General features: G+C 47.6%; 1 protein-coding gene across 6 annotated transcripts in view; it reads right to left on the bottom strand.

Annotated features, from left to right (window-relative positions):
* The window catches only part of rerea (arginine-glutamic acid dipeptide (RE) repeats a), a 163946-nt gene that overhangs the window by 85092 nt on the left and 52749 nt on the right, over positions 1 to 26105 (bottom strand). For all 6 annotated transcript variants that reach the window (XM_034296121.1, XM_034296125.1, XM_034296123.1 and 3 more), the window contains exon 2: positions 4630 to 5158. In XM_034296121.1, coding sequence (XP_034152012.1) covers positions 4630 to 5014 — 385 coding nt within the window. In that variant the 5' untranslated portion in view covers positions 5015 to 5158. The remainder of the gene's footprint in view (positions 1 to 4629; positions 5159 to 26105) is intronic.

Below are 26105 nucleotides of genomic sequence, written 5' to 3'. Positions count from 1 at the left end.
TATACTTGCATTGGTGCATAGTATTCTCTTTATATACACAGACTGGAAAGTGGGGAAAGCGTTTTTATCTGAAAGGGCAGCGGGCAGGATTCAAATCCATGCTGGGTGCATGCCCCTGCTAATGCCCCATGCATGCCCCTGCTAATGCCCCATGCATGCCCCTGCTAATGCCCCATGCATGCCCCTGCTAATGCCCCATGCATGCCCCTGCTAATGCCCCATGCATGCCCCTGCTAATGCCCCATGCATGCCCCTGCTAATGCCCCTGCTAATGCCCCTGCTAATGCCCCTGCTAATGCCCCTGCTAATGCCCCATGCATGCCCCTGCTAATGCCCCATGCATGCCCCTGCTAATGCCCCATGCATGCCCCTGCTAATGCCCCATGCATGCCCCTGCTAATGCCCCATGCATGCCCCTGCTAATGCCCCATGCATGCCCCTGCATATCTGAAGAGAGCAGTACACACACACACACATAGGCACACGCACGTGCATGCACGCACACAGAAAGAAAGAAAAGGGGGGAGGGGAGTGGAGGAGGAGAAAGGTAACGCGACTCAACCCCGCACCGCGCCTAACGCGACACAACCCCGCACCGCGCCTAACGCGACTCAACCCTGCACCGCGCCTAACGCGACTCAACCCCGCACTGCGCCTAACGCATTTAAGGCTGGTCATGGTGGGTCATGGTGGGGCATTAAGGCTGGTCATGGTGGGGCATTAAGGCTGGTCATGGTGGGTCATGGTGGGTCATGGTGGGTCATGGTGGGGCATTAAGGCTGGTCATGGTGGGTCATGGTGGGTCATGGTGGGTCATGGTGGGTCATGGTGGGTCATGGTGGGGCATTAAGGCTGGTCATGGTGGGTCATGGTGGGTCATGGTGGGTCATGGTGGGGCATTAAGGCTGGTCATGGTGGGTCATGGTGGGTCATGGTGGGTCATGGTGGGGCATTAAGGCTGGTCATGGTGGGTCATGGTGGGTCATGGTTGCTGCATCGTCGGGTTCTAGACGATATTTCCTCTAACGCTGTCCATTCGGGACATTGGTGGGAATAGACGTTGAGTCAGCGAAACCTCCCAACGTGACCCCTGACCTATGTTACTGCATGGCGCCAGTGCACCACCATGACCCATATCAGTGGGGTTTCAGGTGAGGATACGCCCTGACACTGAGAGGAAATGACACCTGGTTATCTCCCAACACGCCACTGGTACTGCTGCAGTGGAACTCTGTTAGCCTAGCGTGCTAACACCGGCGACAGGTATGTGTGTGTAATCCGCAGGGTGTGTGTGTGTAATCCGCAGGGTGTGTGTGTGTAATCTGCAGGGTGTGTGTGTGTAATCTGCAGGGTGGATCAACAGCATAAGTCCAGGATACGTGTGGAACATAACCTCCGGAGATGCAGGGAGGAGATCTCCTCAGAGCTCTGATCAATAGCGCAGGTTGCGTCAGTGTGTGTCGTGTGTCTGTGTCCTGCCCCCACGTATGCGCGCCCCCCCCCCCCCCGTTTCAAGCCCCTCTATCCAATCAATGCACACTAAACCACGCTGCAGAGATAAAAACACTCCCATCTTTCAGGGATATAAAGGCTAAGCAGACATGGATCAGCCGTGTGGAAAGTCATATGACTGTCAGGCCCTGTAAACCCACTCCTAACCCCCCCCCCCCCCCCCCCCGCATGCTGTCTGAAGCCCCTCTCAAGGGGCGCTCAGGTCTACATGGAGTGCCAGTAAACTGGCCTAAAGTGGTTTAACATGCAGCCTGACACACACCAGGATCTGTGCCTGATTAAGCCACACAAATTACATCTGATCTCAATGCAGCGGCAGGAACCACCAGGACACAAACACACCGCAATGCCGAGTTAATTAACGTAGAATTATCTATCGGGTGGAAAGGTGCAAGGAATAGACAGCCGTGTGTGTGTTTCCTGCTGTACTACTAACCAGACAGAGGTCAGTAACTCACCACTGTTACAACCAACAGACACACATAGGGGATTACACACTGGTAGGGTGTGTGTGTGTGTGTGTGTGTGTGTGTGTGTGCCCGTCCAGCTGCATCCCTGATCCACACAGCTTTGTTCCCATAGCGATAAGTGAAGGATCAGGTGTCAAAAGGACATTCTTTAGAAATACATGTTCTGGGGGGAGGGGCATTAGTTCTGATTGGTGTTTGGGTGGGGGGGGGGGGGCTGAGACATTAGTTCTGATTGGTGTTTGGGGGGGGGGGGGGGCTGAGACATTAGTCGTGACTGGTGGTCGGGGGGAGGAGGGCACTGACATGTTTCCTGATTCGGGGGGGGGCTTCTAGCATGCTAGGTTATTTGGAAATATTCCTTCATCTTCACGTAACATCGTCTTATCGTCTTGGATACATCAATATTTTCTGGGGCATCAAAGAGAAATGTGACTGGTTTTTCTTTTTTTGCGAATGTTTAGTTGAAGTGGCGGGCTGCAGCTTTGTGTCCTGATCTACCATGCAGGTAGCCCACCACACACACATACCCAACACACACACGTTCATGTTAAAGCTTCCCTTACTATGTCTGAGCAATGGCTTTTCCAAGGGCTTGGCTGATACTAACAAAGATAATGCTGTGAATCAGATTATTACTCACAGGAGGCTCGGGGGAGGGGAGAGAGTGTGCGTGTGTCTGTCTGTGTGTGTCTGTCTGTCTGTCTGTCTGTGTGTCCGTCTGTCCATGCGTGTGTCTGTGTGTCCGTCCGTCCGTGTGTCTGTCTGTCTGTCTGTCTGTCTGTGTGTGTGTCTGTGCTCCATGGCACTAAAGGGCAATCCACACGTCTCCAGCATTTAGCTGTTACAAGGAGCAGCGGGGGGGGGGTGCTAGAATAATGACACTAGACTCTGTAGTAATTCTGTGTGTTCACATTAAATAACCGAGCGTTGCAGCCAAAGCGCTGCGCCAGATACCTGACCTTCTCCTTCCTGCTGGGTAACAATAAGACGAGCCAGAGAGGACTGTGGACGACGGGCACAGGCCAGAGCCGGCCACGCCCACCGGAACCTGGTCTCCACACCTCTTTCTCCTTCACAGCCTCCACCTCTCTCTCCGCCGGCGGAGCAGGATGTTGACATTTCCCCTCAGTCAGGGGTTCATAAACAGCCAGTGCACCAGGCTGCCAGACCTACAGCTGTGTGTCAGACTGGATCATTTCCCCCCCATGAAGTACACTACACACAGGGCTCCACACATGGTGCAGGAGGCCATTTGGGACGGACGGTCTTGATTCAGTCTATTTAGTCCGTGCTGAGTAATAATTATATCACAGAACACATCGGTCTGGGACCAAGGCCAGCCCCTGTTGCCTGTTTGACCAAAGAACGGAACAGGGACCACAAGAGGACAAAACAGGTCTACGTCAAAATAAATACCCTCCATTAAGTTTCACGAGCTATGCCTTTAGAGGCTGGCAACTGTACGCCTAATTCAGTTCTGTTTCAAGACTTAAACATAAATAACTGTATTTGATCAGACAGAGTTTGAAATTAGCTTAAATTACATCATAGGATCACTGCCTAGTTCTGATTACTATTAAAACTAGTTCTGATTACTATTAAAACTAGTTCTGATTACTATTAAAACTAGTTCTGATTACTAATAAAACTCAGAACTAGAAGCTCCATCAGAGTTAATATAGTTCTGGCTAATTATTCCGGTAGATTCTGGTAAAGTGTCCTGGTGGGTTCTGATAGTGTGCTGGGGGTTTCTGAAGGGGTTTTGATAGTGTAATGCCTGACCCCTGGCTGTGACCCCAATCTGTGAGGGTGTCAGCATGCAAATAAAAAGAAATCGTTTTTTGCACCAAGACACTTCTCCATTGCATGTTAACACGTGTGAGAAACTTGAACAGCACAAGCCCCAGCTATCTAGGATTACTACACCCGGAGATGGAAGAGCCAAGCTGACCAAATCATGGACATCACTACAATTGTCTCAACCAAGTGATCAGAACACAAATATATCAGGAGACAGCCACCTGAGGCCAAAACAGACGTTAGGTTTTTCCTTCTTGGGAACGGGTCTAGATTTGAATACTGACTCCAACTAAAAACTTTATAAAAGCAACTTCAAAATAAAGTCCCAGCAAATGAAGTGGTATTGTACTGACATATTGTGCAAAAAGATAAATCCTGGTAATGGGTCAATAATAGCAATGTCTTTCATATTAGATATTACCATGTTAAACATTACGATTGTCTCATTTCAAAACAAGCAAAAAGTGAGATCATAGGAGTCAAGGAGGAAACATTATTAATAGTAACAGCAGAAATAACAGCTGCTGTGTTAGTTATAGTAGTAGGTGTTTTATAATCAACAATCAAGAGCAATACAATTATAGACAAAACCAATCATAAGACAGTGTTGTTTTGTTCCATGGGAGGCTGATAGATTCGATTCATTTGGCAGTCGATTGACAAAAAGGTGCCAAAGAATTAGGCTAAAACAAGCAATACATTCTGAATTAACAGTTGACCAAAAAAAACGGTGGTAAGAGATCGAGGTTATTTATTGGACTGAGACAACCTTCCGGAGAACCTTCAAGAAAACCCTCGTAGAGAATCACACAAAATGCTCTATCAAAGGAGACTTAATGTAACATACCTCCAGGTCTGTAAACAACATCATCTTCAGTGATGAAGGAGGTGATCTCGCCGTTCTCCATCCGTTCATACCTGGACTTCTTCTTCATCATCTTCTTCTTCCCTTTCTTCCCCGACTCCTCCCCTAAACCCATATTGGCTCCGCCCACTCCCCCGGCCCCTCCCCCGTTCTCGTTATCCTCGTCCTCACTATGGTCACTCTCTGCGTAGTTCTTAGCTCCGCCTTCCAGCGTGCAGCTCCGTCGCGGCCGTGAGCTCTCGCTCTCCCTGGACGCCTTGTCTCTCTTGTCCCGGTCCCTCTCCCGGTCCCTTTCCCGGTCCCTCTCCCGGTCTCTGTCCCTGTCTCTGTCCTTTTCCTTGTCCGGTTTTTCTTTGTCTGCGGTCATGATTCGCCACGTGCCTTCCTCAGTCCTCTCACGGCTGGGCCTCCGTGAAAGGTAGACTGTGAGCCTGGGCTTCAGTCTTCTGAATTTACCAATCAAATCCAGGGAAAATTCGGCCACACCAACAACCCCAGTGTTTCAGAAAAGCTGTGGAGGGGAGAGAGAGAGAGGAGTCATAAATAATGACATTTCAAAAGGAAGAAATATGCAAAACTGCGAGTGGGTTGAACATTCCCACAATAACACTAGCCTGTACCTTCAGCATATCAGTACATATTTAACTGAGGTATCAAAACTAACAGACACTTTCAGCACATCACTACATATTTAACTGAGGTATCAATACTAGCAGACACTTTCAGCACATCACTAAATATTTAACTGAGGTATCAATACTGACAGACACTTTCAGCACATCACTACATATTTAACTGAGGTATCAGTACTGACAGATACTTTCAGCACATCACTACATATTTAACTGAGGTATCAATACTAGCAGATACTTTCAGCACATCAGTACATACTTAACTGAGGTATCACCTTAACACCGCATTGATTCAACACCTCATTCTTTCGACTAATGAGCTCTGCTGCCACTCATTGATACCTATTGTTCTTCTCAGCTACCAGCCACACATGACACTAGACAGTAATGACAAGGGACTTTTCAACCATGACACTGGCCATACAGTAACGACAAGGGACTTTTCAACCATGACACTGGACATACAGTAATGACAAGGGACTTTTCAACCATGACACTGGACATACAGTAATGACAAGGGACTTTTCTACCATGACACTAGACAGACAGTAAAGACAAAGGACTTTTTTACCATGTAAAATCCCCAGGCAGGTGGACCTTGTGTTATTGTGAATACACTGTGCAAACAGTGCAACTATTTTAGGAATGGAATAACACTTTTAGTTAAAACTAGAGCAACAAAAGCCAGATAAAAAATACTGGATCTTTGTGTTTGTCTTGGACAACTAACATTCCTGTGCTGTACGAACAATGTGAAACATTGCTTTATTGACATGAGTCACACTGCCCCCCCAGTGGTGGTGACCTCGTAAGCAGCTAATCGCTAAATCAGCTAACTCTGATAAAGACCTAAGTACATCAATTTGTTAATTCAAGAAGTGTTTTCTCAAAGATTCAAGCAATTTTAGATTTTAAGTTTGGTTTGTGCCTAACTAATCTATGCTAACGACTGCAAAAGTATACATTGGTTGGTAGCATGCTAGCCAATGCTTCAGGAGCACCTCAGCTTCTATGCCTTATTTCATCTTGCTAGGCTATTTTAGGTGCAAGGATATCCACATGTAACTACACAATTGTAAACATGTGCATAGTTTCTCTGACAGTCATTTCACTTTGGCAAACGTTCTTAGGTTCGCTAGCTTGTGATTGCTATTTATTTTATCTGACTGCGCCCATTGCCACACCCTCTGTCAAAGCGCTGTTTGATCCGGAAAGAAAACCTTATAAAAAAGATAACACCAAACAGTCTTTATTACATTCAGAGATAAGGTGGGAACGAGAGAAAGCCCCGCTCATGTCAACAGGGCAGCCAGGGAAGTGGAAACTAGGGCTGAGTAAAGAAATGCTTCCTAGATACAGAAACGGTAAATGATAAAGAAAAAAAAAGAAATGGGTAAAATTGAAGCTGGCTTGTATTTGTCCCGTTTCACTTGCAACCATAATAATGGCGTAAAAAGCCCCCCCCCCATCCACAGAGAAACATGGATCTCAGGGCTTGTAGCAAAAAGAGCCCCCCCCTCCCGTCCACAGAGAAACACGGTGCTCAAGGCTTGAAGCATAAAGAGCCAGCCCCTTCCCTTCTGCAGAGAAACACAGCGCTCAGGGCTTGAAGCATAAAGAGCCAGCCCCTTCCCTTCTGCAGAGAAACACGGCGCTCAGGGCTCGGTTGGGTTGACCAGGGGTCAGACACTGTTTGTAATCTGTTAAATACTGTGGCTGTTTATGTCAGCCTGAAAATGGCGCCACGGTGGGCAGGGTTGACATTGTTGGGACTATTCACACACATTCACACACATGCGCACACACACACAGTTTGACACTGTTGACTTCATCCCACTCAACAAGAACTAGAAATAGGTAGCTAATAACATTATATTAGAGCCCCACAAAACAGAGCTGGCAATCAGTGTGGGATGAGGGGGAGAGAGAGAGGGAGAGACCGAGACGGGCAGATAAAAGAGAAACGTGACACTGTCCCTCAACATACCATAAGCCTGAGAAAGACAGAAAGAGACTTAAGGAGACAGAGAAAGAAAGCGAGGAAGTGTGCGTGAAGCCGTCGTCTTCAACACAAACACCAGGGTTGATTAAACCCAACCATCGTCACGCCGACTATAAATCACCTAATGATTAGTTACCACGACGACCGCTGCTCCGCAGCGACACACACACACACACACACACACACACACACACACAGGCCTGCCAAATTCCCTCTCTCACCCCGCGGGTGTCCATAAACACAGGGAGCTGTGAGGGACAGGAGCTGTCATCTGATGCCACAGCTCACCAAAGGCTCTGCTGGGAAAAAGGGCCACCGGATCAACACCACACCGGCCAAACTAACGCTAACCTCCTTACTCACACCAACCAGGGTCCAAACACGAGGCCACACCACGCCCCCAGGTCGGGCCCAATCGTTGTGCCCAAATAACCTGGCCACTGTCGGATGCCGGACCTAAATAACAGAAGGAACCGTAACGATCCTGCAATCTGGACTCGTCTTTTAACCGCCGTGACTCTGGGACTGGCGGCAGAGACATGGCACGGTGTCAGAGTCATTACAGAAACGGTTGTCCTGGTGAATGAACCACCAGCTCACGCAGGCACACGGACTGGAGAGAAAACGCAGAGCAGACAGTGTGTGGGCAGAGGAACGCGGTTGTAGGAGTGGGAGCTACTCTACATCAATCACCAGGACCTTCTGAGAGGAAGGACCAGGCACGGGCTGGAGAAGGGGGGGGGGGGGGGGGGGTTCAGGGTCAACCTACTTCATTTCCTGTGCATTACTTTAATGGAGTAAAGAGGCTAACCCAGCAGCCACTTAGGCAGTCAGCAGGCTACACATTCAGCCAGCCAGCCTACCAATCAGCCGGCAACAGTCCGCAGACTACACATTCAGCCAGCCAGACGGCAACCGTCAGCAGGCTACACATTCAGTCAACCTACCAATCAGCCGGCAACAGGCAGCCAGTAGCTCCGGGTGTCAATAAAACAATCCGTTTCTTCAGAGCGTCGCCTCTTTAAATGAGACCTCTGGCCTGCACGGACCAGATGGAAGCCGACGCCCCACCAAGTGGACTATCAACAGGACACAGAGGATCAGAGGAAGCGCACTACATAGGGCATAGGGCTCCAGCTGGGATGCGGAGCCTTGGCAACCAAGGTTGCATCTCTATTAGCGGTTAGCACGCCATTCCCATACTCTGTTACTATTAGCGGTTAGCACGCCATTCCCATACTCTGTTACTATTAGCGGTTAGCACGCCATTCCCATACTCTGTTACTATTAGCGGTTAGCACGCCATTCCCATACTCTGTTACTATTAGCGGTTAGCACGCCATTCCCATACTCTGTTACTATTAGCGGTTAGCACGCCATTCCCATACTCTGTTACTATTAGCGGTTAGCACGCCATTCCCATACTCTATTACTAAACACTGCTGCCTCTACACACACACACACACACACACACCTTTAGGCTTTTCAGGCTTCATCATGTTTTATTCATTCTAAATCACTCCCACGTTACACACACACACACACATTAATCTTCTTCTTTCGTCGCTCAATCCAGCCCGGGCAAAGGATAAACATCCCATAATTGGCAGTGACTTGTATATGACTAGAATCACTAGACTGAAGGGCAGAGCTGGGAAGCATTTCATCACGTTTACAAATTGATTATTTTATGGTTGTGAAACATTTAAATGCTAAGTGCATTTAGAAGCTAAATGCCTGTTATTAAACAATACAGTGAATTCAAATTATTTTAATGTGGCCCGTTTCTAAAATCAATACTGAGCCCCCACAAAAAATAACGCTTAGCAAAACACTGAGAGGGTTAGAAAAGGATGACTCTGTCACCAGGATGTCTCACACAGAGAACGATGAAGTGGCAAAATGTGACTGGCAAGGATCTGGGCTGGGATTGAGTTTCAGAAAGATTTGAAACTGAAATACTACCCTACGAACACAGTGTGTAAGACAGCGATACTAACATGGATACAGGAAAGCCGACTCAGAGGACGCTATTCCCTACTGGCTCCGATCAGAAGTGCACTAAATCGTGAATAGGGTGCCATTTGGAATGCAGAGTGTTGTTTATGTATCTCTATCTTGGGCCAACATATACAGTCCTATGAAGGAAGAGACATTGCTCTTATATCAGGAGGAAAACTCATGTTACTGGGCTCCTAGACGAGCAAACGTAGAGCTTCACCTTTCTTTTTTCCTCTAATGTTAGTCGTTTCATAACCCTTGAATGAGCCTATGGACCAAGGTAAGTAAACCATGAATTATAGGTTCTTAGAACAGCTTACACACAGCTAACCTCAACATCCACTAGCCCCAAACTGAAAGGACAGTCATGTTGAGCATGTTTGTTGACATTGGGCTAAGATTTAACCCTGAGCTATGGATTCATACTTGTATTCCTAAACCCTGGGCAAACAGACAAACATGACAAGACAATTTTACATTATTTCTATGATTAGCTACAAACGTTTCATTCTCACTGGCTGGCGTATAATGTTACAGTACATCAACCCCCTGGTCAATGTTATGCTACCATGATTCAATTAATGACCTTTTGACACTGGCTGGCCAAGATGCCCATCGTGTCTGCATTTGCTTTGATAACTTCATTAAGACAACGCAAAAAGAGAGAAAAATATGAACATAAGGCAGAGAATGTAACTAATCGACTCTGGACCACCCGAAATATTGTGGGTGATTTGCATTAAGATTTTCCAACTTAATGCAAATCACCTGCGCCTATCGCTAGGGACTGACTGATCATGGGATTTTACATAGGTAGTTGTGAAAGGCTATCCGTACAATTAAAAGAACCAAACTTTTGTTCCACAATAATAAAGTTCCATTGTCTGCTTTAGGCAGTCCATTTTAAAGAAATTATGAAAATAATAGAAAAAACACTTTCAGTAGCAGCAATGGTATTCCCCGAGCTGTCCGATTACAAGTTGTTTTCCTACAGAGACGCAAACAAAAAAAGCAGCATGAAGACAGGTGGTCCAGAGTTTGTGCTTCTGGTGTCAATAGGCTCTGTGCACAAGCGTATGGACGAACTTCCGCTTTAGCCAGATGTCGGCATATAATTTTCCGGTTTACTTAAGGCGATCACCCGCGTCGCCCAAAATTTCAGTTTTTAGTAGATGTCTCCAAAACCTGCCTAAAATAAGCATACGAGGGTAAGTAGTTTACTGTGGTGTGCCGGCCGGCTATCGGCTAAGCTAGTTAGCAACGTGTTCCTTTTTAGTGTAGTATTAGGCAGGACAATAGAACACATTAAAATTCACCCTAGCCTCAAAAACGGCAAAAGAACGCTAGCGCGTCATAGCAAGTAAATTGAAACAAACCTTCGTTCAGCCTCTTCTAACCTGAATGAAGCTTAAAATTCCATAGCCTCAAAAAGAACCAAAACAGGTCTCCTCTTTTATTTTATTACTGTAACCTCATTTCACAACGAAACTGAAAAATAGCAACTGGCATAGGAGTAAGTAAACATCTGGTCCTATATGGTATTAATTGCGCTTAAACCTGCGTTATGTGGAAGTATATAAAAAAATATATATATAATAAATCGCCTTTTCTGACTATTTCTAGTTTGAAGTCATTGAATGGCGCAAGCCATATTTTATTAAAAAGAGGACATTCTCCAGATTAAAATGATGCCCCACTTGTACCTTGAAACTTAAATGAGTCACGTACATTATATTTCTTTTTTTTCCGTACAACAGCATCACTCATCTTGTTGTGAGTTTAGCTGTTTACTAATGCGGATGAGTATTAGTAAGTAAACCGGAAACTGCAACGTAGACTTCTAGACAAAAGCGGAAGTTCCTCACTACGCTGCTGCACAGAGTCTATATTAGATAGATGGCTATATTAGCGGACTGGTGGCTACCTAAATCTAGCAAGCTGGTTTGCTAGTTAGCATTGCAGGTTGTAAGAATTACGTCGATGAGGCATATTAATTAAAATGTCAAAATGTATTACAAAATATGTTTCAATTCCAATTTTAACCATTGTAATAAACCGAAGTTCCTTCATACCAATTTGCAATGCCCAAACCTTAATACACAGCTCACCTGCTGTTATGACGCTAGTTCGCTCAGAGACACGCCCACATGTATGCTAGCCGAAATTTCGCGAAGTGTGACTGTACCGTAAGGGGGAAGCTAGCCCACTTCAAAGTGTGTAATAAGAGAGGCCAGGTTTATCGAAAATCAACTCTTAACTTTTAATCCCTTAAAAACGTACCAAAGAAAAAAAACACTGCAAAAATAGCTAAAATGTCCCACAAGAAATACGATGTATAGATTAGCCTAACATGCCTTAGATTGGTGCGACGGCTCAGGTGGTATACAACCCAGACCTCAGAACCGCACGCACTGACCCGCGCACACACGCACGCACCAATCTCACCAAGCGTCAGCAGCGACATCCTACCTGTGTCATAGCCAGCCCCGCTCACACCTCCACTGCTCAACATTCAAACACACAGAACCGAGGTGTTTCGTGGCCACAGAGGGTCTCTATCCTCAAGCGATACCCGAGCTCGGACGAGAGGCCCTGACAGTGTAGCGGCAATCATCCATTTGAAGGGTGGATGGAGGCGGGGATGATGTCAGTGTTCATAGTGAGCCACAGTGTTGGAGGAAAACCACTTTTTCCACAACAGACGTGACAGTAGCCGACAAATTAACTGAAACTAACGCAGTATTTCCAGACGCAACAGGAACCCCTTTTGAGCTTTTAGAGACGCCTCACCTCAGCCTGGTGTTTTGACAGGGTTCCCAGGGAAATGGAAGGCTGTTTAACTCTCCGCAAGCTGGGATTCCCTTTAAATGAGGTGCTCTTGACGGAGCTGTGTGTGTGTGTGTGTGTGTGTGTTGAGAGCAGTGTTACGGTGGGGCGCAGTCTGAATGACTTCCTATCTGCATGAGCCCTAAAGGGCTGTGCCCAGTAAGGAAAAGCCCCCTATTCCCAGTGTAGCGCACTAAGCAGTGGTCCTGCTGAAGTAGTGCAGAGGAGAGGATGCAGATCAGGGAATATGGCCCATCGAAATGTTTTGTGTTTTACCACAGAACCCCGTTTTCTTTTGCATTCTTACTGTTAAGAACGGCTGGTGTGAAGGACTTTGTAAACACTGGGTTCAGGACAGGAAATTCTCCTTCACCTGACATTCACCGGCTGAAGAACCCGAGCAGTAGAGAACAGCCATAACCTCACAACGCAACGTATCTAAGCCCCGCCCGCCAAGACAGCAGGCTGCTTGTCAGGACATCACACAACCCTCACAGAGACCGTGAGTCATGTGCACCAGGAGATAATCGCAAGAAAATCCTACTCTTCAAAGATATCAAACACCAGCACATTATTGCCCAACGCACACAACAAAGAAAAGACGAGCGTCTTCTGGGTGTTGTTGAGGGTTGCGGGGGAATTTCGCCTGTCCAATCAGAACATCTGAGGGTGCCCACCAAACACCACAGTGCTGAAATCTTACTGACTCCTACTGCTAACACATTAGAAGAATGGTTTCCCCATATTTCAAATGAGCCCCGAGGTTGTAGACCAGCAGGACCAACTCACAGACGGTGGGGGCCTGAGACTCTGCTTTGTAAAGCCACACATTAAAAACCAGAAGCACAGCCCTGAGATATATACCACATGATGATAATACCAGGCCTCCAATTAGAGACAGCTTTCGTTTCACACGCTGCCTGTCTGTGGCCACAGCGCCTCCACACCATATCGTATACCTGCCAGACGACGGCTGCCTTAACCACCGAAAAACGGTCCCTAAAAAGAACACCAACCACCCCCCTGGCTGAGGGAAGACGTCGGTTCAGGAAGTAACACTGTGGAGAGAGGGGCGTGGCTCAGACAACAGCATGCAGGGGAGGTTGGCTACAACAGGGGGACGCCGAGTCTGTTCACAGGCCATAACGACACGGTGAGGTTTTCAAGACAAGCTAGCATTTTTATTGTGCGTGTGCCTGAGCCATTTCACCCTAAGGGGAGAGCTGACAAAACACACATTGCCGGGGACTATGGAGTCGTTTCGGTTTGAAAATGCTGCCCACGACGACAATCCGTTAAACCGGGAGGTTACAACACAGATGTGTCAGACCGACAGAGACAACAACGATAACAAATCTACTTTGCGTTACTCAAGGGTGCATTCCACATTATAGCCTGAACAATGGATTGTTCAAGCTACAATTAAAACATGAAGCATATAAGAAACCCCAAAAAGGGTTTTTGTTTAGAAGTAGAGTGTAAATCTACCCTGTAATGAATGAGTGTAGTTGGGGGTGACATGCCTTCAAACCGCATCGACACCACAAACAGACACGCTCACACAACCTTAAAATACACGTCTGTGTGAAAACCCGTCTGTTGACAGAAAACATCGGAGGCAGACCCCAGAACAATGAGCTAGGTCTGGGGAAGAACGATTGTGTGGAAAGCTGGTTTTTAAGCACACACACACACACACACACACACAACACACGCTGCTAAGAGGTAGTGTACAGTAGCCTAGAGATGGGCGGATTATCTGTGACCAGGGGAGTGTGAAATGGAGACTTGATCCCTAACTGAATATCTCTGCATACCCAATCACATCCTACGCCCAGTGTAGCACACTACTTAACACCAGGGTCATTAGAGAAGAGGGGCTACAAGGGAGGACACAATGCTGCCTCAAGCAAACACACACACACACACACACACACACACCTGCATGAAGCTCATAATGTCCTAATGTCTAACAACAGTGATAGATTAGATTACATTCCACATCCTTCGCTGGGCAGCAAGAACAAGATGGCCGTTAATAACAGGCTGTTTGACAGGCCGGCTGGGGCAGTAGGAGTGTTTGAGGTCATGCCTTATCAGTATATCAGTTAAACAGGCCTGGCGCTGACTGCCGATTGGTTGCTTGGCAGTGAGTCAGTTTAATAAGTCCACAGCGTAAAGCCAGTATCAAGACGCAAGGACTGCTGGGTTAACATATCGACGACTCAAGTAACAGATGCAGATATTTCAAAGTCCCAACGAAGACACAACGTGTTCCCCAGAGCATCCCTTAGGGGGAGTGCAGCGTGTGGAAGAAATTAAGCTAATAAGATGCTTTATGGATGTGGGGTACTTAAACTGTCCCTGTGGAGGGACCTGTTAAACAGCCGCCTTTGAATAGCACTTTTTAATTGCCATTTGGGTTTACAGGTAGAACCCTTTAAGTTCCCAGACGTTAGAACACTGAACCGTTTATTTTCATCACATTTGTGCGTTAGCGTTTGAAAAGGTCAGTGGAATGAATAACACCTGAGGACAGCGCCACTTAAAGATCACCAGCTCCTAACCGCTTCTTTAACATGTCATTACATAACCAAAAATGACAATCACACAGAGTCTAGGATCTGCTTCTGCCTGTTAGATCCAAATACCTCAACCAAGGGATGAGCAGACCTCTGACACACACTTCAATCTACATGACGACACGCACGCACACGCACGCACACGCACGCACACACAAGCACACGCACGCACACGCACGCACACACGCACACACACGCACACACACGCACACACACAAACAGCTGCTGTGGAGACGGTGATTGTACGCTGGCTAGGCTAGTCTCACACGCACGCACCAAACGGTTACAGTGAAATGTTCATTGACCTTGTCCTAGGTTTCTTCCAGCAGCTTCCTCCAAACCACTGCCGTCTCTCCCCTTTATCACTGGAGCAAAATGGCCGCCCTTCACCTCCATCCCATCCCTGTCTCACACACACACACAGCCCCTCCCCCAGGCAGAACACACAGCCCCTCCCCCAGTCCTTCCCCAGTCAGAACACACAGCCCCCCCCCCCCCCCCCCCCCCTGAACACACACCACTCCTTGGCCTCTTGTCCCTTTTCAAAGGTTGAGAGGACATCTTTACCCAGAATGCCAACTGACAGGCTGCCTCTCCCCCTTCTTGTGTGCGTGCGTGTGTGTGTGTGTGTGTACGCCCGGTGTGAGGGAGTGGGGGGGGGGATGCGAAAAACAAACGTCTCATCTAAGCAAATCCTGCCATGAATAATTATGTTTGCTACACCCACCCCCCACCCCCCTGCTCCAGAAGCATCAAACAGTCATTAATGAGGAACAAGGACCGCATTCATGGGCAGACTCCCAAATGCCACCCTTGTTCCCTAGATAGCGCACTACTTACCAACCTGACCCCTATGGACCTGGGTAAAAAAGTATAATAAACCGCACTACATAGGGTTAGGGCGCCATTTTGGACACACATCTGCTCTCTGCTTTCTACAATAACAGGGTCAACGTGGTGCCCTTCATTCCTCTCCCACCTCCCTCTCTCCTTTCCCTTCGACCAAACTATCAGAGAGAGTATGACAACATTTACATTTTAGTGATTTAGGAGAGGTTCCTTTCTGGAGCCATTTACACTCTGTGCATCCATCTTAAGATGGCTAGCTGAGACAATCCCATTTTTCCTGAATAAAGAAGTGCTGAGACTAGAGGCTCGCTCTTCCTTGTTAGTTCATTGATGATGAAGAGACAATGTGGGGCTCCACTCTGCACAACTGGAGAGTGTCAGTTTACAGAGCACTTCCTGCGCCTGTTATAAAACCCCCACACCCTGGCTACATAAAACCCCCACACCCAGGCTACATAAAACCCCCACACCCAGGCTACATAAAACCCCCACACCCTGGCTACATAAAACCCCCATACCCAGGCTACATAAAACCCCCACACCCTGGCTACATAAAACCCCCACACCCAGGCTACATAAAACCCCCATACCCAGGCTACATAAAACCCCCACACCCAGGCTACATAAAAAAAAAATAATAATACCCAGGGTACTAAAACCCCCATACCCAGGCTACATAAAACCCCCATACCCAGGCTACATAAAACCCCCATACCCAGGCTAAATAAAAACCCCATACCCAGGCTAAATAAAAACCCCATACCCAGGCTAAATAAAACCCCCATACCCAGGCTACATAAAACCCCCATACCCAGGCTAAATAAAACCCCCAGTCCCAGGCTACATAAAACCCCCATACCCAGGCTACATAAAACCCCCATACCCAGGCTAAATAAAACCCCCATACCCAGGCTAAATAAAACCCCCATACCCAGGCTACATAAAACCCCCATACCCAGGCTACATAAAACCCCCATACCCAGGCTACATAAAACCCCCATACCCTTTCTACATAAAACCCCCATACCCAGGCTACATTAAAAAAACCAACAAAAAAAACCCAAGACATATAAACCCCAAATAACCCAGGCTATATAAAACCATTCACTTAAAAAAGAAACAAGAGATCAACACCATAACTCTAATGACTGAGATCAGGAGGCTTCTGAATTAGAGAACAGAATGCTACAGTGCATTTGAGAGACGAACGCCCTTTGAAATGTGCTTGAACACACAAGTCTTTCTGGCTGCAGTCAGCAGTTACCTAAACCGTCAGCACGACCAAACCATATTTACAAATAGTAAAAATAACAGTCATGTCTGGCCCTGCCCTCCCCACAATGCACCCTGGTTGAGATCTGTTAGGTGCAGACCAACAACGCTGTCCGACTCCCGGCACCAGAACCCACATGTTGACTCTAACCGGGCCCAAACGAGCTGCATCAAAAAGTCCAGTAGCATCCTTGCCGTCATAATGTGTAAAACAACGCCCTCGATCTAACATTTTGAAAACCTCATTCAGTGGATTTCATATTAGCCAGCTGGTCAGAAGAGCAGGAATGTAGGTTGTGAGCGATGTCCGCATTCTTCATTTGGTTAAGTAAACATATATATCCACAGATTTTTATGCATTTCCTGTTTACACTAAACATCAGCAGACGCTGCTCTGCAAATAATTTGCTTCAACTCCCTCAGCCGATCCCAGTGAGTATGTAAGGCTGAGAAAATGGCCGAACACAGAGCAGAAGATCACATAGAAACACAGACCGGGAGCAATGGGTGCGTGACGGTTAGGAGGCACTGGGACATGGAGCACCCCGTCCAGGTAAAAGTCACATCCACCGGGCTACGCAAACTCAGCTAGTTCCGCCCGGCCCACGGACTTCACACTCCACTAAATGTGTCTAGAATGCCCCTAAAAGCCCCTCTGGAAACAAAATGAGGTCCAGCAACCCTAGGTGGCTACTCACTAAACACAAGACATTCAAAACACTGGTTATCTGGAGTACATCACCCACAGCCATCGCCGGGACCATCGTGGGGGTCATTGCCGGGACGACCGCGGGGTCATTAGTAGACCGGTACCAGACCAGCATACAGAACTGGAGTATAAATAGATCCTTCACGAAGCAGCAGAGTCTGTAACAGCTCTATTTCAGACAGCTCCAGAACTCCCCAAACAACACCCTGTCCCCTGGGCAGACCTACTGGGGCCCGGTGGAAAGAAGTGCTCTACAGAGTCAGAAGTGTGCCCTTGGGAACACGGCCTGTCTTTAAATATTTATCCTTCCTCTCTCCCGTTGAGAGAGGCGCAGGGAAAGGATCCTAGCGACTGGGGAAGAGGTGATAAACATTTAAGAATCCAAGTCACACTACCCCTCCCCTGTCCTGAACACAGACAGACAGACACACACACACACACACACACACAGATGCGCGCACAAACAGACAGACACACAGACAGACACACACACAAACACCGCAACTCCTTCCTCCCAAACAACAAAGAGTTGTTTATTCAGTAGGATTATCTATAAGAGTGCCTTTAATCAGTGCTTGGCAGAACGGGAGAAATCCCTCAACAACCAGCCCAAAGATCCCAACACTGAAGACCGGCCTCCCGGCTCGCTGTGAAGACCGGCCTCCCGGCTCGCTGTGAAGACCGGCCTCCCGGCTCGCTGTGAAGACCGGCCTCCCGGCTCGCTGTGAAGACCGGCCTCCCGGCTCGCTGTGAAGACCGGCCTCCCGGCTCGCTGTGAAGACCGGCCTCCCGGCTCGCTGTGAAGACCGGCCTCCCGGCTCGCTGTGAAGACCGGCCTCCCGGCTCGCTGTGAAGACCGGCCTCCCGGCTCGCTGTGAAGACCGGCCTCCCGGCTCGCTGTGAAGATTAGCTATAATGTTCAGACCCTCCAGGATTCAGCAATCGCAAAATCCAACCATGTACTGTATATTCTGTGAAGTCTTTCATATCACCAATAATACCCACATCTATATTCATCCACTTCCATCTCTGAAACGAGGAGACTACACCCGTAGAACACTTGAAAGGCTTTCACAGAAAAGGTTAGCTAAACAAAGTGGCTTTAACACTATGGCAGATGTGAAGTCTGGAAACAGAACACGAACACACACACACACACACACACACACAGCTAACAGACATTATGTTGCCCAACTGTACGTCTCCAAAGCCAAACCAAATATGTAAATCCACTGTGGTGGTGAAATGTGCGTCTGAGAGACTGACAAGCCCTGGACACGGAGCAGGACTTCCTCCTGCCATCCAGTGACAGTCCTATCACTATTCTCTAAATAGGAGCTACGCTCCACCACACACATTTAATCTCCTTCAGCATCTGTCGTTTGAACCCTGCCTCAGGCACGAATGGCACACTATTCACTATGTAGCCCACTAGGTTTGACCAGAGCCCTGTTGTCACGGGAGCACAACAAGGCTCAAAAGTAGTGCACTACTGAGAAAAATGTGCCATTTGGCCCACACCCTTTTCATACTATCCTTTGTTCTGCCTGCCTGTCTGCCTGCCTGTTGTACTTAATGATTCATTTAAAATCACAGCTTTTAACATGTCGTCTAAATGTTTAGAAATACCCTGATGACACCAGTCTTCCTGTCAGTGGTGGGAGCGTGTGTGTGTGTGTGTGTTCTCATGCCAGAAGAGGTAGCCTTGGTTCCACAGTGTGGTAGGTCAAGATGGACCAGACGGTTCAACTTAAATCACCCCTACACCGCCTGGCTGTTTATTCACAGCATATTCCATGGAAGTCCAACCTTTAACAGACACAAACTGAGCCAATACCCAATGAAATACTGTCTCTCTCTCTCTCCCCCTCGCGCTCTCTCTCGCTCACTGCTTTTCTCGCTGGCCCATTGTTTATCCCCCATTGTCTGATTGGGCAGAGTTAACTCCACTACCTCTAGTGTTGTGCTGAACGCCACAGCACCCCCCCCCTCCATACAGTTAATTCCCTTGTTACAGCATTAAGACCAGGCAAATAAAAACATTTGACACATATCAAGGGTGGCTATTAGTACGTCGTTTGGAGAGAAGCAGAGAAGATGAGAGAAAAACAGAGATGGGGGGGGGGGGGGTAGAGATTTGCTTCGAGAGAAAGAGAGAAAAAAAAAAAATCTTGTGATCTGCCAGTTGAGAGAGATCATGGCCCTCCACACAAAGTAGCCCAGGGCACGTCCCAAACAGGACCCTATTTCTATATAGTAAACCACTTCATGAGGAACCCTTAGGCTAAACAGGGAGTAGGGTCCCATTTAGGACACAAGCCAGATCCACAGCTCCGACCGTTTAGCTCATTATAAACAGAGGAAAGGTCTCTGATGAATCTCACAGGATAAAACCAAAGACATCGCCTGGCTGCCATCATTCTGATTAGCCGTGATGAGTCAGGCATGGCCCTGCTGGAACAGGATTCAACAGAAGATAGACTAGGCTACACATCCAAACCGCTATTACGGAAAACAGTGAGACAAGACAAAACGTTTTATTTTATTTAATAGCCTACATGCCTGACCGTGAGTACGAAGTAGGGCAAGCGCTGGGTGGAAGGTCTAAATGAAACTGTTAGAGACTGACTGCAGAAGGAAAACAGGAAGCTGTGTTTTGACGATTTAAATAGATAGCGGCTTTGGATCTATGTTGTTTCAATAGAATGCCATTCTCCGCTTACCAGACAGCCGAAGATGCTAGCTATAGCCTGACAACTCATCTGCTGCACTATGGTTAGAGACAATTGGTCTGAGACTTTTTACAATCCAGTCATTTGATTGGTGAAAACAAGGTGGGTGGGGCTGGTGTCAAAAACAATGATCGCAGCAATTGGATCATATATCAAACCCCCATGTTTGTTTTTTTTGGCTCTGACCCAAACCATCTGTTTCAAAGATCAATCACGTGGAAGCCATCAGTTTCAGGGACCAATCAGAGCATTTACATTGTGTAAAATTGATCGGTAAAACAATCTCGGAGGTACTGAGATCCACACACCTGGCGTAAGTGCCACGATTGGCCAGCCAAAGGCCTAGGGCAGCCAGGCAGTAACAGCCAGGCATCTGGAAAGGCTTTCCTTTGTAAGATAAACCAGTAGAGTGCTAGTGGCATAGCTGATCGAGAGATTGGCACCAACTGATCTGTCCTTGTCCTACAGCTCATTAAGAATGGCAGGAGCCACGACATGCCTAAATGAGATGTCTTGGAGGTGTGGTTTATTGTGGGTGTCACTTCATGTGGCAACAACACGCCCACCTGTCAACACCTTGAAACCAATAACCAGCTACTACAAGAGCAGTGAATAAAGCTGCTACTGATAGAAGTTGTGTGGATGAGGACTTCTACCCCCAGACTATGGTCACATTATAGCACCCAGACTATGGTTGTATACCATCCATTCATGCTTAGCCTCTGGCTACCCAGGCCCCTCAAAATGAACGCGTCAATGCCAGTAAAACCTTGGAAAGGATTGGGGGTGTGTAAGAACGGTAGCTAGCTAGCAAACAACAAAACCACCACTGGTCACAAATTGGACAACAGCCAGCAAAAGTGATAGCTTCAAATGCAATCTGGCCATTTAACATTATAATGTAATAGATCATACGCTACAAAAAAAAAAAAAATCTGTCAGGCTATTTGTCCAGTCTCACAGATGATGTGAGCAGTGTGAGGCTAGCCACAGAAATGGGACGAGAACATGACTTCTTCACAGTGTAATTCAAACACAACCCTGTACTGCACAGTCACTCAATCACAGGGGACAGTGCAGCCAGAGCCAACGGTTTGAATAAAGACGTTATCGAGCGATGCCTCCATGACTTTCACACAGGTTTGAGAGTTGTAAGGTCTTGGGACACATAATTAAGGAGACATGAAAACGTGGTACTGATGAGAGACTGACAACGCATCGATACTGTTTCATTCTGAGGAGGAATAAACACCAATATCTGCCCCGGTTACAGACGGCGATTGGTAAGAGCATTAGGGGCGGCAACGACTAATACAACTCTGATGTGTTGAAAGTCCAGATCAACACTGCTCTTAGGGTCTGTGAGAACGTCAGACCTTCTTCTTAGCGTTAGTGAGAACCGTTAAACCTTCTCTTAGGGTCTGTGAGAACGTCAGACCTTCTTAGCGTTAGTGAGAACCGTTAAACCTTCTCTTAGGGTCTGTGAGAACGTCAGACCTTCTTAGCGTTAGTGAGAACCGTTAAACCTTCTCTTAGGGTCAGTGAGAACGTCAGACCTTCTTCTTAGCGTTAGTGAGAACCGTTAAACCTTCTCTTAGGGTCTGTGAGAACGTCAGACCTTCTTCTTGACCTGGTTCCTAAGCAGCATCCTACTGCCTTTGAAGAGCACCATTTCTGACCCAGGTCCATAGAGCTCCAGTCAACAGCAGTGGACAGTGAGTGGAGAACAGTTCCGTTTAAAAAACGTCCTGCGTCCTTTAGCGAAAGAAAAGCAGAACTAGCCACAACAAGGTCTTGAGGTTAGTGGGCAAAGAGAGTAGAAAGACATCCATTTGAAAGCTCTCCCCAAGCATGCCGACGGTACAAGAGAAACAGATCCAGAGACACTGTAAAGCTAGCACGCAGCTCACTGTGGCCAGAGGCGGCCATTGTCACTCAAGACAAAAGAAAATCAATAGCTACAACCTGATTTACTGATGAGTATAAGATAGGACTACTAGCTAAGCCGAAGACAGATGGTAGATGAACAGAATGTAAAAAATCTAAAACCTAGGAAGATGTAACACTAAAACAAATTGCTGTATAAAATCCTACGCCTCCCATTCTGAGCACAGTGGTTTGATTTGTCACGGTACGGTTGAGTTAATTCTACGACGCCATCTAAAAAAAAAAATATACAAAATACAAAAAAAAATAAAACACACACACAAGTAAAATGCCTAATTATACTTCTTTTGATTACACCCTAAAACTCAAAAATAAGCCAAAATGGCTAATTGGGACAAACATAGCTTTACAACACAATTGGCTGAACAGAAGCGAAGATCAATGAAGTAATTTTATCAGCAAATATTCCAGTTCTGCCAGGACCCGACATGGCGACTAATCATTAAGAAGCCCGAGGACATAAATAATGCATGAGCCTGATGTATAATTCAGAGTTAACAGCAGATTCTATGCATAAATAAAGCTGTGATACATTTATACACATTAAATGTTTACTCTCTAAAACGGGATATGAAAGGACAGTGTGTGTACGCCGTCGTGTAGCTCGTCTCCCCACCGCTGGGTCAGAAGCTGCCGTTGCCGGTTTTCAATGACGTGTGGCACACATGACTAAACGAGATGTCAGCCCTGTGGTACAAAGGCTGTTAGCCTTTTCCCTTCTTCCTTTAGGAAACACTACGAGCTGCCCCCCCCCCCCCCCCCCCACACACACACACACACAAACACAGACAAACACACACACGTAATCTCCAACATCGCTAATGAGATCATTGGAGTTGTATAACAACAAATGACGGTCTATTTGGGTGTGGTTGCCTGCTGGACACAGTAATCTCATCAGACGTCAGGTAGGCTGGCAGATGAAGTGGGACTGGCAGGGTGGCAGTGCAGCCAGGCAGTCTGAACAGACACTGTAGTCGGCTGGACGAAATCCCTGAGCTTGCATAATGGTGGGGGGTGGGGGGGGGCCCTAATTGTTCCCCGGGAGCACGATGTGTCTTCAGTTTGAAGCGGTCGAGTTAAAAGCAGAACTCACATTTGGGTCGGACCTACTATTCGAGTGACAACTTAATGAATGTAATGTAATCCTTTAATCCCTGAGCAGGCTTTGTCTCTGCAGGAAAATGAAGAATGGTCAATAAAACCTTACAATCGTTTTGTTCTCCAGCTCAGCGGTGAGGATGACTAACATTACAGTAGTGTTTCCTTCACACACACACACACACACACACACACACACACACACACACACACACACACAGCCATTTAATCTCTCTTCCTTTCTATGTCTGGTGGTACTGATCTGGGCCGGTTCTATTTCACAGCCACAGTGCTGTGGCACTTCAGTCAGATGATTGAGGAAGCACGAGGCTCGTCAAGTCTTTGACATTTTACACCTCAGTGAATGAAGGGAGGGGGCGGGCATCAAACGACACCCGGTTCCCGACGCAGTGAGCAACTCTGGTCCAGGGACACGGTCAGACCGCTACATTGAGTCACCCAAGAGAGCCAAGAAGCGACCGGCAAGGCGCAGAAACAGGCAGCAGGTCAGACTGGGGAAGCAGGCGGTCAGCCCCGACGTACTACAAAGCAGAAAGGCAGGTGGTAAGCAGGAGAACCTGACCGGGTCAGAGGGCGTGGAATTAACCAGAGCCAGATGTCCTCCTCCTCACACGTGTCCAAGTGGCCTCCTCTGTTCTCAGCGCCATTAAAGCCACACTCCTCCATTTCAACCGGATCAATGGTCGTGGGGCAGGCCAGTCACTTGGAATATAAAAAAACGGACGTCAATATCACAGATCGTGCCTCGAAGGTTGTCGGGGTACCTGCGACCCCAGTCTTCCCAGGGTTGTTGGGGTCAGACCGATTATGACCAGTTGAACTGCTTCGTTTGCAACCGAAGACGTGCTACAGTTTGTCTTTCGGCTTGAAAAACGCATTTCTCCTCCCCCCCTGGTCGACGGACATGACTCCAAACGCTTCTTTAAATGTTTTCCCGTTTCATAAGAGCAACCGCGGACTAGACTGCATCTGGAGTTCAGGGCTTTATTCGCGGTTAATACTCAACATGGATCAGCAAGATAGGCAGAGACTGATAGCAGCGTTAACGGCCAAAGGGGAAGAGGTCCTACCGGCCCTCCAGTGGCTCCCATCCCCTACTTAACGCAGTCACAAGCCCACTACACAGGGAAGAGGTCCTACCTGCCATCCAGTGGCTCCCATCCCCTACTTAACGCAGTCACAAGCCCACTACACAGGGAAGAGGTCCTACCGGCCATCCAGTGGCTCCCATCCCCTACTTAACGCAGTCACAAGCCCACTACACAGGGAAGAGGGCACTATGTGAGCTCAACGTAAAACCATACCTGCTTCGCCAGTAAGGATTCAAAATCGATCCCTGGAAGCGAAACTTCAGCGTCTTCTAAACGTGAGCTTGGTTTGGTTCTGTGGAGAATATCGAACGCATCAACGCCAGCACGAACGCCAAACGACGGACTCGGATTTCATGCATCTGTTGTGTGAATTACTGGTGTAGGTGGGTGAATATACGTTGACAGGAACGATTAAGTCACCAGCATTGGAGAATCCTCGTTAACAGGATGTCCTTAATGTAACCCATCTTCACTATTTTCAGCAGGATTTAATTATTCTTAAACACCCCAACTGAAGCCTAACCGGTTAGAAATTATTCTAAATCAGTGAAGACCTACAGGCCAATATTTACTGGAAAGAAACATTGAAAACCTCTCACATCAGATTCAGGCTCCAGGGATATTACTATGGTAGAAAGTACACCACCAGAGCTATTATTACCCAAACGAAGTTACATCCCAAACCTGTGGAAAACAAAGGCAAACGAGAATGCGCGTCGACGTCGCCAATGGCACTCTATTCCCTAGACAGTGGACACTACCTTGGATGAGGGAGCATTGGGAGTGGCATTCAGTAGGCGTCCAATGAATCAGAGACCAGAGCACCCAAAAAAATAAAAATAAAGATTAGGCCGACCTAAACCCACTGACAGGCAAGAGGGGAAAACCCTTGTTATTCGGATGAGCCAGTGAGTGAAATGAAAAACAACAGAAAGGAGAGAGAGAGAGAGAGAGAGAGCGAGCGAGAGTAAGAGGCCGCCGAGCTCAACGTCACATCAATTACAGCTGGCCTTTCTCTAATTCTTTACAAGTTGCATCACGCTGTTCAAAAACCAACAGTCAGAGACACAAAGACATTCCCCACACTGACGGACTGAGAACAGAGACTCTCCATCCGCCCGGTGATGAGAAAGCCCTGTCCTCATCAACACGTAGCAGACAGGAGGAGGCACGGTGCTGGAGAACTGGGTGCCAAATGTCAGCGGTTCAGTCCAGGCAATCTGTAATAAAAGGCCACTGATCAAAAGGAACCATGAGTGAGGGGATATGAGGCTGGGTGGTGAAGCTTCAGTCAGGAATACCAGATTGTCTCTTTAAAAGGCAAACATGGCGAGCTGGACACGCGTGCCGGGAGCGGCGGACACGCCGGGGGCGGGGGGGGGGGTTGGGGGGGGGGTGCGGTTCCTCCAACCCCCTGTCAGGCCTTCCGCTGTCCTCCCAGCAGCTACGGAGACAAGCACCCACCCTTCTCTCCCTCTGTCCTCCCATCCATCTTGTTCTGTGTACCAACCTGTGTGTGTGTGCGCGTGCGTGGGCGTGTGTGTGCGTGCGCGTCTGCGTGCGTGCAATGCCTATAATTAGTGTTATGATCCTCTGTGCTTCGTGGACTGTTTGCATGGGTCTACTAAGCAGCAGTTGTGCTGTGTAAACAGACAACTCAACACAATGTAAACAGAGATGGAGAATCATTCCC

The sequence above is a fragment of the Esox lucius genome, chromosome 12 (genome assembly GCF_011004845.1).
Source record: "Esox lucius isolate fEsoLuc1 chromosome 12, fEsoLuc1.pri, whole genome shotgun sequence".
NCBI lineage: Eukaryota > Metazoa > Chordata > Actinopteri > Esociformes > Esocidae > Esox > Esox lucius.
The sequence above is the reverse complement of the archived record's forward strand: the minus strand, read 5'-3'. Positions and strand labels throughout refer to the sequence as shown.